We start from the raw sequence: 13,693 nt of genomic DNA on the forward strand, positions 1-13,693 counted from the left end.
CATGAAAATGCAGCTATAGAAAGTTAATTGAATAAAGAAGATAAGAAGCAAAGACAAAATGCTGAGAAAATAGCTTTTCAGACTAACTATTTTAGTTGAATTTTTAATAAGATGCTGCAATATTGCAGAAGCATTTCTGGCTATAATAATTGGAATTCAGTTCGTAAGTATTTCTGTATTTCATGTTTGTTATTATTTGATTATATTTCCTGGCAACTCTCCACTGACAAAAAAAAATGTTTGAAAACCAAATCTGAATAAAATTTTGAAACTGTCATACATAGAAAGAACTGATGTAAGAATCTATAGGCTTTAACTATTCCGGAAACTAAATTTTTAATTATTGTTTACCTGTCTACGCTGATTATATTACATCATAACATGAAAAACCTGTTCTTTGGGAGAACAGACTATTAAAAGAGATAATGTCAAAAAAAATCATTTTTCAAGCTATTACGTATATAATTATTATCTTAATTGGCATGATTTTCTAAATTACCATTGAAACATTGTATATCCTGGAAATTCTTTAACATATATGTCGTGGTTTAAACCCAGTCAGGTAATTCGTTCGCTCACTTCCCCCCCCCCTTTCTTGCCCTCCCCCTGCTCTCGGAGGGACGGAGAGGAGAATCAAAAGAATGCAACTCCCACGGGTTGAGATAAGAACAGTTAGTAACTAAGGTATAACACAAATCACTACTGCTCCATCAGTGATAATAATGATAAAGGAAATAACAAGGGAAGAGAATACAACACCTCAGCACCAGCCGACCGATCACTCGCCCCCCAAGCCCGACCAAGCTCCGACCGATACCTCCTCCAACCCTGCAGTCTCCCAGCCCTTCCGGCTAACTCCCAGTTACATCCTCGGCATGACGTGCTGTGGTATGGAATACCTCTTTAGTCAGTTTGGGTCAGGGGTCCTGTCTCTGCTTCCTCCTGGCTTCCCCTCCTCCCTGGCAGAGCATGAGGCTCACAAAGTCCTTGGCCAAACCAAAACATCCTTGTTATCAGCTCTGTTCCCGAGCTGAAAGTCAAAACACTGCACTACACTAGCTACCAAGAAGGAGAAAAAATGACTGCTACTGCTGAAACCAGGACAATATACCAGTTCATATATTCTGGTGAGTATTTTCTGATTTTTCTTTAGAGTCTGAAACTTTGATTAGGTCTTCAGATTCAATTAAAAAGAAGTCCAATGTGTAAGGCATACCAAATGTGTTAAACCAGAAGAGAGATAACCAAGCAACAGAGATAATCTGGAGGAAGAAGAGCAGCCCAGTCTGGATTGTGATCAAAGCAGCAACCTTATAGTACATACTTGCAATTTCTGATTTTCAATAGGTCATAAATTTGATAGAAGAAATTCCTATTTCTTACCTACATTTCCAGTCATTAGGTATGAATTCTGAAAGTCCATCATTCCCATTCCAACAATGTGTATAAAATCTTCAATCACCTGCATTAACTCCACTGAACCCAGATAGATCTAACAAAGGAAGGTCAGACATGTCACTAAGTATAATATCAAAACCTTTGCAGTAGCAAGTTCAAATAAAGTCTAAGTGCAATCAAATGAAATGTGAAAATAGTCAAACTGCTCTTCCCATGTTTCAATACCAAACAGTTGCTTTCACTGTAAACCAGCCATTTTGTCATTAGATCCTCATGTGAACAGATTCTGCTTCCCATACAACTACATGAAATCAGCTTTGCACTGAACTGTGGAATGTTTGCTGTAGCTCACTGCATTTATCAAAAAAAATATTTTTACTGGACTTTATTTTCATTAATGGTGAAAGCATTTTATATTCCATCATAATTCTAATTAAAATATTCTTCCTCTGGAATATATCTTCAGTAACTTCAGAACTATTTACACAAAAAGCTGGAAGTGAATCTTACCATGGCCTCTTCACATGATAAACTTTTGCTGCTTTCATAAATACTTAAATAATACAAATTTTTACTCGTAATACTATTATCATTGCTGATATGGGGGCCTCTTTAAATCATCTAGTTCAATCCCCTGCTCAGAGTAAGATCAGCTCTAGCAGGTTGTCTGAGACCACATGCAGTTGCATTTTGAACATCTGCGAGAATGGAGACCGCTGGAGCCAGTTGCATTCAATCACTCTAACAGTGAAAAAGTTGGGGTGTTTTTTTGCTGTATTTTAATTTTTCTCTCATGCTTCTTGTCCTGTCACTGAATACAACTGAGAAGAGTTTGGCTCAGTCTTCTTTACTCCCCGTTCCCTCAGGAATTTTTAATATTGATAGGATCCCCACTGAGCTTTCTCTTTTCCAAGCAAAATAGTGTCAGCTCTTTCAGCCTCTCCTGGCATATCAGATGGTCCAATTCCCTAAACAACTTCATAGCTCTTCACTGGGATCATTCCACTATGTCCATGTCTTGCACTGGGGAGCCCGGAACTCAGCACAGTAAAGTAAGATGAATTGCAGTTGCCTTTGCATTGCTATTACAGCCTCTCAGTATAATTTTCGAAATGGTAAGGACTAGCACATTTCCAAGAAATACAGTTTATCTGCAAAGCTGTAAGCTACTGTGATCACAAAAGCATTAAAAAACTTTTATGCTCAACAATAATGATGCATCATCAAAACTGCATTAAATATCAAAATAGTTATTAATAAGCTTAAAAAATCTGCTCATATAACATACATAAAAAATACCCCACACTTTTAGTTTTTATGGGCTGCTACGAACAGGACAATTTTCAGTAATACAGTATTTTGTGATAGAAAAAAGAATGGATAACCTGTTCACAGTGCTTTCTTCTTCGTATCAGTGAGATGCCCAAATTTCACTTTATGAGCAATATTCAACCCATTCTTTCCACTATCACAACCACAGACTCTAAAAAATGCCTATAAAGACTATAAATTCCAGCATGCTGCACTCCATCTTCATCTTGCTTTATCTGTCTAGATCCATAGTGCCTATTTCAGGACAGAGAATTTCACAACATGCTTTGTTTTCTCCATGGATCTTTTTATAAAAGGTCAGGCAGCAATACCATTTTTATGAAGAATCTGTTGTGACATTTATGACCCTAACAGGTTGTAAATGCTGCATCAGGTGAAAGAGACTTAATTTCTGTTTTTCTAATGACGAGCTACTGAGGTAGTAAATGTGAGTTTTGCATCCATCTCATTCATAGCACACACACTCACACATTATGTATTAAGTATACATTTCAGTAAAAGATTTTTTTCACCCTGGTTCTTGTGCAAAAAATTTTATAGTTAATAACATCAGCAGAAACCATTGAACAGTCAGTGTTACAGAGGTACTCTTAATTTTTATATACTTGAAGTAGCAGTCAATCAGTAAGATGCCAGCAGAAGGTGATGAAGAATATGCAGAATAGCCCCTGTGTTTTGAAACATCAGTATAAATTAAGGTATTGTAGACTTGAAGTGGTTTCCTGTGTGCAGTGCTTTACACCAGTTCTTAACAAAAGGCAAGTATTAAAGTGAGTGCCTCTTACCTGAATGATATATGACCTGCAATTAATGGTATAAACTGCTAGCATTTAATCTAGGAAAAAAACAAAACCAAAAAAGATATGCCGAGGCTTTGCAGCTGTGTACTTGATAGAAAGTCAGCAATTTGCTTACAGTGGGTAAGATTTTCTTTCCAGCAAAGAATCCAGAAAACAGGCTTAGTGGTCTGTGCTAACAGTAGTTGTGGAGTTCAAGAAAATCATACAAACTGACAAAAAAAATGGCTAGACTGCCCCTTGGTTTGTAATGTTTAATTGCCAAAAAATTAAAAATAAAGCCAGCTGAGTGGCTGAACCAGAAACAGGCTGAACCTTTACTCTTTTTTAAATGAGTCAAGAGTGTTTGCAGTAGGTTTTATTCAAAGCACGTAATTACTTGCACACATTTTTTTTCAAGTTCAATTCTTACCTTGATTTTGAAATAAAAACTTAAAAAGTCTTCACACAGGATTTAATAATTTCAAAGAATATTGTTTCTGGCTTAAAATCCAAATCTGGTTAATCATAAGTTTTCAGTGTTACATGCAAAATATAGCAGAAAATAATATTTTGTATAGGAAGGTTTTTGTGGTTTTTTTTTTTGTCGTTGTTTTTGGTTTGGGTTTTTTTTGTTTTTGTTTTCGTTTATGTTTGACTTTTTGCTTTGGTTTGGGGGGTTGCTTTGTTTTGTTTTGTTTTGTTTTTCAGCAATGAAAGAAAAAAGGAATCTTATGAGTACTTAAGAATCCAGCTCACCCTTCCTAGCTGGTATAAAGTGCTGCTTGCTTCAACAGTTTTTTAGAGTCTGCTTGTGTAACTGCCAATGAACAGTAACAAGACCAGGGGTATGACTTCTGTGGGAGCCACAGATGAGGAATCTGAGATATAGTGAATTCCCCACCTTTGTCAGCAGGCAGCTACTCCTACATTCAGCCCATCTTGGTGCTTGCATATGTTCCTGCTTGCCTACCAGTCTTGTACTCTGGTCTGCGAGACAATGAATTACCAGGCAGAGAGAAAGAGATAAAGAAAAGTAGAAATACCCTCCTCTCCCTTTTTTCAACACCACTTCTACCAGCAGCCATGAGTGAAGGGAACTGGAGATTTGTTGTTCCCTCTCTTACCTTCACATTCTCATAACTACCTCTTAGGCGCTGTCATCACCTATCTTTGTGGATGGTGGACATGGTATGAGTAAGGGTGGAGGTAGAAGAAGACAAGGCTGATAATATAAGGAGTATTACCCTGTTTGTTCAGTAATGGGCTGAAATAACTGCTTAATATTGGTTAATATCTTGGTGCTGTTTATGGAAACTGCTCACACCCATGTGATTTTGCTGCTTCCGTCCACATCACTAAGGAAAATGACATACTTTGGTTTTGTAGCTGGTTCTTACACACAGGAACAGAAAAACAACAAAAGAAAAATATGATTTCTGTCTAAAATACAATGTGTCAGCTGCAGCGTCATATGTCCACTGCAAGGTTTGAATGAATGGTGAAAAGTCGTGATCTTTCCCTTCCTAGTCATGCTATAAAGATGAACTTACAAAACTGAAGTTGAATAGTTTCAAAGGCCTTTAAACACATAGTGATTTATTAAGAACCCCATTAAAAGTGAAGAAATTTCAAGTATCTGTTTAATACAGCGGCAATGACCTTACAAGGGCAGACCAAAGATCTGTATAAGATGTTTTCTTGCCTTTGACAGTGGCAAACAGGTAGATGTCTAAGGAATAGTATAAAGGGGAATGCTCATAAGGATACTTCTTTTGGAATTCTTGTCCAGCATTTAGCACTTTTGTGTCAAAAAAAAATCAACCCAAAACAAGCTACTGAATATCTTGCTTTCTTTAATCATTTTTTATATAGAAATGTTTCCTTCCCTCTGACTCTCTCTATGTATTTTAGTCTGTTGATAATTATCTGTACATTGTCATTGTTATTTGTATCTGAATAACTCTGATAGTTCTATGGTCATCTTCATGAACAAAAATATTAACATAACTTTATAATGTTCTTGGTATAAGCATGTAGGAAATATTTCTATCCAAGCAGAAAAAGAAAAAAAAAAGTTTTAATTTGAATTTTTAACTTTTGTATTTTAAATTAATTATTTTTGTTAGATTATACTATTTTATAAGGTGTTATCATCTTCTTTAACTTACTACTGAAATTTGTCAATCTTAAGAATCACAACTGTTCATCTAAATATAAGCTTCTAAAAAAGGTCTATTGTTTACATTTCTGTAAGTTCTTTGGTGGTGTTGTATGAGTTCTTTTAGGTGAGTTCCTATATATTCTGTTTAATAAAAGAATAATTGCAGCTAGGCCTTTGCAGCATTTTACGGCTTTTGTATGTACTTCATTATACCAAAAGGAAAGACATAATGAATAATCCCATAGAATGCAATGAAAATCCATTCATCAAGAGAAGTGCCTTATATTCTTAATTGTAAGAAAATATAAGGAATTAGCTAATGGATGCTGGAATTGCTCCTTTTTTGAAAAGGATCATTTATTCCCAAAATATTGTCTCACTTAGGATTTCCTCTCTCCTACACCTGGGTGTATGCTTAACCTGATTTTTGAAACCATACATTTCATTTTGTCATCATTTACTGACCTAATGTGTGGTTTCTCTTACAGTGAATGTCATAATATGTACAGTCTCCAATTTTTTAAACTGATGAGCTAGAAAATGCAAATCTTACCTGTTGTGCATCTTCCCATTTCTCTTTGTTTTCTTCATCTAAGAGGTTACTAATGATTTGAAAGAAGTTCTGAAAAATCAATTAAATAAAAGAGAAAGTAAAATGATCCTCAAAGACATAAGCAGTCCTATCCCTAAACTGACATTAAGAAAGTTTTCCTTTTTCTATTATAGATGCAATTCTGCAGCCTATTTTCTGTCAGTGGAAGGTATAACAAACTATGTCAGCTCAATAAAATGGCATGAATATTTTACAATTAATTGGCTATATAAACAGGTTCCATAGTACTGCTTTGTATAAAACAAGAACTGTTTTAAACTTGCTAAACTTCAAAATGTCACAGTGTTCTATTTTCAAATTGTTCTTATTACAGAAACTAGACAGCTATCTATTTTGCAAATAACATATGCTTAGAAAACATCAGGCTCAGGGTCACTAGTTTCTATTCCAAACATGATTATGATCCTTAATGACAATAAATAGGGCATACAATGGTATTTCATTGGTAAATGCTATGTGAAACCAAGTGCACCTTACTTTTAAAAAGTTACGTCTGCCTCTGCTTTAGTAATCTCAAAAGAAAGGGAATAAATAATTTCATAGGGTTTTTTACCTTAAACTGTTAAATTTTTTATTCGATTCTCCTATTCATTAACTATAAGGAAATCAAACAAACAGAAACAAAGAAAAACACAAATACAGAAAAAAAACCCTCATGGAATTTAGCTTTTAAATCACACATTTTAACAATCACTTTCTTCCAACTGTTTCTGGAGAACTTTCCTTTCTAATTTTGTCTGCTCTCTCTACCAATTTGTATTCTCAACTTCTTCATCTTTAAAACATAAGAATTTATGCAGTCTGTTCTTCTTAGGCCCATATCATTTTTTTGTGCAGAATGTCAATTTTATCTACACCCTGCCAATTACAGTTTATCTGTCCCTTCATAAAAGATACATGTAGTTTCCACTGACCTTAGTTGAAAAGTGCAATTAAGATCCTTGCAACCTCTAAAAAATCTTTAAGTGGAATACCAATGATAGGACCCTACTGGAACTCGGATTAATAGTCATTCTTTCACCTGCCCTTACTTTTTAGCCATTTTTGGGAGGATAAATAGGGCTTAAAAAAGGTTTAAGTGAAAAGTAACTTTAATTCACTATTAATGAAAGTACAAAGCATTCTACTGCACAGCGACTGAAATGAGAGCAGAAGTAACTTCCACACTTAGAGTACTATGGATACTGTGGCTATGCATGCAAAAACGTTCATTTCAATTTATGAGATATCACAGATATTCTACGTGTCTCACAACCATATGAGTAAAATATTGTAGGAAACAAAATTAAGCAAAAATTAAGACAATTATTTTTTACATGAAAACTATTTTTACATAAACCCATTTTTTTTCAGTTTAATCTAGTCCTAACACTAACTCCTTGACAAGTGAGAGGACAGATCTTTGCCTTATCATTTGGAAATTAATTATGCTAACCATAAAATTGACACAGATAAAAACTGATGTAACTTTTCAAATTCAATATAGAGGCGACTGACACCTTTGTGAACATGGGCAAAATAATCCTGTACATTAATAAGGGCACAATTCTTCTCTTACTGAAGTCAAGAGCAAAATATCCATAAGCTTCAGTAACATGAAATTCCATGAAAGAAACGAAATGGCTAATAAGTATGCACTGGGAGAGGATGACTGGGATTAATGACAGGGCATAAAAGAAAAAATATTATCATGGTTTGATCCAATTTGCAGTGACACAAAAGGGAAATTTCCAGTCAAGCTGAAGATAATAAGAGAAAAATGTAGCTATGTATCGCATATACTCCAAGAATATCTTTACTCTTTTTCAGGTATTTGGTAGCAAAATAAAGTATAATGAAAAGAGTTATGTTTAGTATTCATTACAAAGGATTTGCCAGTTTAACCAGGTTGGCAAATGATAATTGTGCAAATGCAACTTCAGCTAGGAAAGATGTACAGCTTTATTGGTCCCTCAAGTAAAATAAACTATTCTGGCCAAAACACTTTCAGGGCACTATAACCACATCTACTCTAGGATGTTATGATTTTGGTGAAGAGTCGGCCTGAGGGGATTTTGCGTAAGGAAAACACTTTTAGAAAAATGGTAATTTTGTGCTTTTCCAGTGTAATACTGTGGAGATCCAGTGGACTGAAATTTTAGCTAACTTTAATTTGTTAGGGTGCCAGCAGCAGCCTTGTGTTGTAGAATGGGACCCATTGTGGGAAAATTTATCATACTAAGGAGCTAGTTTTGCACTACATTTCAGCCACTGATTTCCCTGCAGAAACCGTTTAAGCCTTAATTGCAAAAGTATTCATGTCTGTGTAATGAGATATATCTGAGAGCAGCCTAGATTGACTGAAATACACTCAGGAGTTATAACTGTTTCTTGCAGATGATAAATTATATGGTTTTGCTAATACTGTGCTCATTAAATTTTATGTTTATTTTAGTTATATGAAAGCATTAAAATGACCAATAATTAACAGAAATATATGTGAAAAAGCTTATAAAAAATCCTAGACTCAAGTACAAATAAAAGCAATATCTTATTTGACATATACTTTGTACTTGCCTATAAACCATAAATGATGTATATGAACACAGTGATAAGAACATCTTGCTTCTTGAGATACTCTTTTTTTCTCTCTTTCTAACTCTGCTTGATATCATATTTATGGTAGCTGTGGAGGCTGAGATGCATAAAGATTGTCCAGTCGGCAATACACTGCTTTGTGGTTAAACTGAGACAATTAAATGGCTTTGCTGCTTCAATAATGAACAGATATGAGATGCATGCCAAAAATGTGACAGGATAATAGGGGTTAAAAAGTCTTTCACCTATTTTGACTATTCTGAGTCAAATTTTAAACCCCTTTATTTTTTCCCAGGATTTTTGAGGATAATGCCAGTTACAGTCAGGAACAGACAACTATGTTTTCCTAATTTAATTTCCTTCCTTTCAGTCTTTTTTTTTTCCGCAGTACAAATTCTTTGACCCTATCTGCAGCCATAAAGCTGTCATAAATCCCTTTATACAGCTAGATAAGAATTCCTTGCTACAAGGAATTAATGGATAGCCTTAAGTCACCTCCACTTTTGGACTTCAGCATAGGGAGTGTGTGGGGAGGGAAGGGGGAAGTTGAGGGGAAGAAAGCATTGCACAATCCCATTAATCCCTGACTGACAGCAATGGTCCCTGTGGCTAATATAGATGGGATTATACCACTCTAACTTCTCTGGGAGAAACCTTGTCTCCTGTTGGTCGCTGGATCAGGGATTGTACGAGTTACTTTGCCATTCTCTCCTGAAATGTAGTTCTGTTCCTGCTGTCCTGCCCTTACAAGGTACTTCAAGCACTCTTAGACCAGCTCTGGAAAGTGTTCTAAAATATTACTTATATTATGCTTATATAAAACTTTAATTATCTTCCAGGTAGAATTCTTCTTACACAAGTAATAGTAAAGTGGCCATCTTGTAGCCTTAGTGTACCTGCAGTGCATTTTGAAATAATTCTTATATTAAGAGAAAGATCCTGCTTGTAGAATAATTGCATGGCTTTTGTTTTCTGTTATTTCTGCTGTATCTGTTATTTCTGCTATATGTCTGTTATTTTTGCTATTCTGATATATCTGCTATATCTTGATGCACAATAACTTCCCTGTTTAACTGCCTCATACATAGCCTGACACTGTATGCGCAATGTATACATAAATATTGTTGCAAAAAAAAAAAAAGGTTAAAATATGCAAAAAGAAAACCAGTCATATAATGAATAACTTGGCACTAGACATGCATACTCTAGCAGCTTTGTTTTGCTTTTGGTATCTGTCTTCCTAAACAAGTGGCATTTTCTATGCAGCACACCAGGCAGTGGCATCTTTGTTTTGAGTAATTAGCCTGAAATTTTCAAAATTGATCTCACTTTTCTGGTCATTCTTTTTGTTATGGAGTCTCTGAATCACATCTCTGGTACTATTCATGGAAATTCACACTGGCTATAAAACAGTTTATAGACAGTTGAGGGACTATCCAGATGGATGAAACATATAAGAAACAAACAGACATACACATTTTTTCTTTCTCGATTTTAGTGGAATTGTTGTTTTTGTATGGACCTTAAAAAAATACTATCACCCATAATTCATAATATACTGTTCTGACATCACACGAAATGATAAATTACTACTTTCAGGGATTTTAAACTTCATTCATGCTTTTCTAATAATTTATTTAAAAGAAAGAAATAACACTAAGAAATTCTACCCTTTATCTAGTGCAAAAATTTGAGTGGAATTAAAACACCACACAGAGTATCTTCAGAAAAAATAATCTTGGTATTTTTGTGCAAATTAATTTAATTTTCACTTTTTTGTCACTTACTTTGATGATGGTCTAGAAAGCATGAAAATATGTGAGGTGGAAATAAAAATTAAATATGATCCTCCAGAGTATGGTAGCATATGACATACATTTACATATGGGAAAAATTGGGTTTCTCAGAAATTGACAGTAAAACTTGAACTGATGTTAACTGATCCAGGATTTCATTTTATATAAACAGAAGTCAGTAACAGAAACATTGCTTAATATATCCTGTGCAATGCATACGTTTAATTCTAATTTCACTTACTTTCCTGAACATTATGGATTGGTTTTAAGATTTTACCTTAGCTTGCAACTTGTAAAGAATTTTTTTTCTCTTTCTTTGTATTTTTTTTCCATCTGGGATTTAAAACCTCTTTATATTTAGGCATCCAAACATGAAATACAGTTATTTCTTTGGTTTGGGAAATCCTTCCTTATTTCCTTCACAATATGGCCTTTCCTTTCTCCTTCACTTTAAAATGAGTAATCAAAAATATTAAAATAGTACTAACCATTTTGCCAGGTTCTGCCAGAACACTATTACAAATTCTGGAAAGAGTTCTACATTGCTGAAGTGAACAGAACTTTTGGCACTGCCACTAGTGGGAAAAGAGTCAAATTCTCTCTAACGTATGTAAAGTGCAAATGACCTGATCTGCTAAGCCCATGAACAAAACCACTTGTACTAAGCAGTTTTTTAAAGTTTATTCTACCAGATTTCTGTAGTGGCTGTGAATGATGAAGTAACACTGGGCTATCAGATTGCTGAAAGCATGAAAGAACTTAAAAAAATATTCCTTTCAGCTGGCCAACAAGAAATGTGGGTTTATTATGGAAGTTAATTTTTTCTTCGTGCATAGAAAACCAAGAAAACTGAATATTAATAGCAGGCTTATGAAAACTTAACTCTGGAAAAACGTACCAATACCCTGGTCTAGCAATTCTGAGAAATACTTATTTTAATAAACATTACACACTGAGTTGTACAGCCCATTATGCTCAAGTAAGCATAGTAGCTTTAGCTCTGACAGTATTTTAATTGGCCTCTTGCACAAGAAGTTTTAATCTAACACATGTAATAGAAAATTCATATCAAATGTATTATCCATCAGTCCTGTGCACTTTTAATTAAGTTTATTTATTTGAACTGAAGAAGCAATGTCAGAATTGCATAACTAAATACTGTGGATAGATTTTGAACTGAAATAAGCTAGGACAAACAACACTAGTGAATGCTTAATGCAAAAAAAATACCAACATATCAATCAAATGAAATCAAACCTTGAAAGAAAAAGACACTAAAATATATGTTCCAAAGAAAGCATTTTCATTTTTTACTTGCTGCATTATTTTGCTTATTTCCCTTACTAAACGTAGCCATGTCTTTTCCTATTTTACACTTCCATTTTAGTTTTATTTGAACAACGTTTATTCATTCAGAGTATTTCATTTCCTTATGGGTAAAATAAGTGACACGCAGTATACTGACATAAACTCCATCAACTGAAACGTTACCTTAAAATGTATCCCTTACCTGCACCCCATCAGATGCAGGGATATAGTTTGCTCTTTTAAATGTGTCTGTAACATTTCTGAGAATTTCCACAGAAATCAGAAGGTCCCCTGCATAAAAATTCTTCCTCTGAGTCAAATCCAGTAGTGTCTTGGTTACCTGGGACATGCCATCCCCAGCCAACATCCTCTGTCCTTTGGCGAGATGCTCTTTAATCTGTACCAGAAGAACAAAATTAATATCAGAACCTACTTTACTGAGAAAAAGGTATGATAAAGTGTAAATACAGACAAAAGTATTAAATATTAAAGCCATTATAATGTTAAAAAAATTCTAACAAAGTTCATAATGTTAAAGAGAAGGCAAAATAGTCTATGATGGCAGTTATTACATTTATTAAGGAATCATGGATTTTATACTGAAAGACTCTGAAGCTTTCATGTCTCACCCATTTTCTTCTCTTTGGACACCAGTAATTTCTCAACATCCATGTTCTCAAAGGAACTTAATGGGCTGGACTGCAACCTTAATCTACTGCAAGGATGTAGCAAGGAACAGCTTTATTACCACTGTTGGCACCCAATAAACAACTAAGAGCTCTGAAAAAGGTAAATGATAAGGCACTCCTTGTTATAATCTAGTTCACTATAGGAAGGCCAGCTTGGCTAGGCAAGACAAGAATAATGGTTTAGGTGGAAGCTGATTATGGTGCTCTCTTCTATTAACAAAAGTGTTAACTTGGAGCAATCCTGTTTGTTTTTTCAGGAAATGCAAATTAAATTGTTAATTGCTGTTGTGTACCTGACAAGAGAGAATACTTTAGTGGTAGCTCTCCCAGCAGATCTGTACAGGGCTAGTGATAAAGGTAATCCAAAACATATATACTGGTAGAAGAATCAGCTGAACTTGTGGATATGATTAATTCTTAAAGCTGACTCAGCATCCCAGGAAGATGCCTAGTGTATCAAAGATGTCAGAAGGCCAACCAAGGCTGAAAAAGAGCGCATGGTTTATACAACCTATTTTAAATATGCATATGAATTTATGTATAAAAAACCCAAATTATTCCAAACTGAATATAAATTAAAGATAAATTACCTGAGACAGACCTCACTTGAAGCAGGAGGGCTGAAAAGAAAATTCTATGCAACTGGCAACCAAAATGCTGGCACCATCTCTGTAAATGTGTCTTCAATTATGTTTTAACTTGGTGTTATTAATGACATATAGATGGAAGAATGACTAATGTAACATAATTTGATAGTGAAGTGGAAGGAAGAGTGTAAAGATACTTCTTCTTACTTCCAGATATTGTCAGCCACCTTGTATGGCTATGAGGAACTTCATTAAAACCCCAAACAAAATAAAGCCCACCAAATCAAATAAAAAAATAGGATATATCATGGAAACAGTACATTTATTAAAAGGGTTCAAAATAACTTTCATGAAAGCAATTAAAAAAATGCAATTATCATCTGACATACACAATCTAAATAAATATTTTTTTTTCCTGCTGCTGGGTCCTGGTTATATTCTGAACCAGTCTTG

The 13,693-nt window shown here is 34.5% G+C and overlaps 1 protein-coding gene across 8 annotated transcripts in view; it reads right to left on the reverse strand.

The window, feature by feature from the left end:
- The window catches only part of ADGRB3 (adhesion G protein-coupled receptor B3), a 469,027-nt gene that overhangs the window by 227,124 nt on the left and 228,210 nt on the right, over window positions 1-13,693 (reverse strand). For all 8 annotated transcript variants that reach the window (XM_061460537.1, XM_061460535.1, XM_061460541.1 and 5 more), the window contains 3 exons: window positions 12,167-12,361; window positions 6,224-6,292; window positions 1,384-1,492 (listed from right to left, as the gene is read on the reverse strand). In XM_061460537.1, coding sequence (XP_061316521.1) covers window positions 1,384-1,492; window positions 6,224-6,292; window positions 12,167-12,361 — 373 coding nt within the window. The remainder of the gene's footprint in view (window positions 1-1,383; window positions 1,493-6,223; window positions 6,293-12,166; window positions 12,362-13,693) is intronic.

This window comes from Pezoporus flaviventris, unplaced genomic scaffold (genome assembly GCF_033815535.1).
Source record: "Pezoporus flaviventris isolate CSIRO_AGI_PZ_B2104156 unplaced genomic scaffold, CSIRO_AGI_Pfla_v1 ptg000031l, whole genome shotgun sequence".
Classification (NCBI taxonomy): Eukaryota; Metazoa; Chordata; class Aves; order Psittaciformes; family Psittacidae; genus Pezoporus; species Pezoporus flaviventris.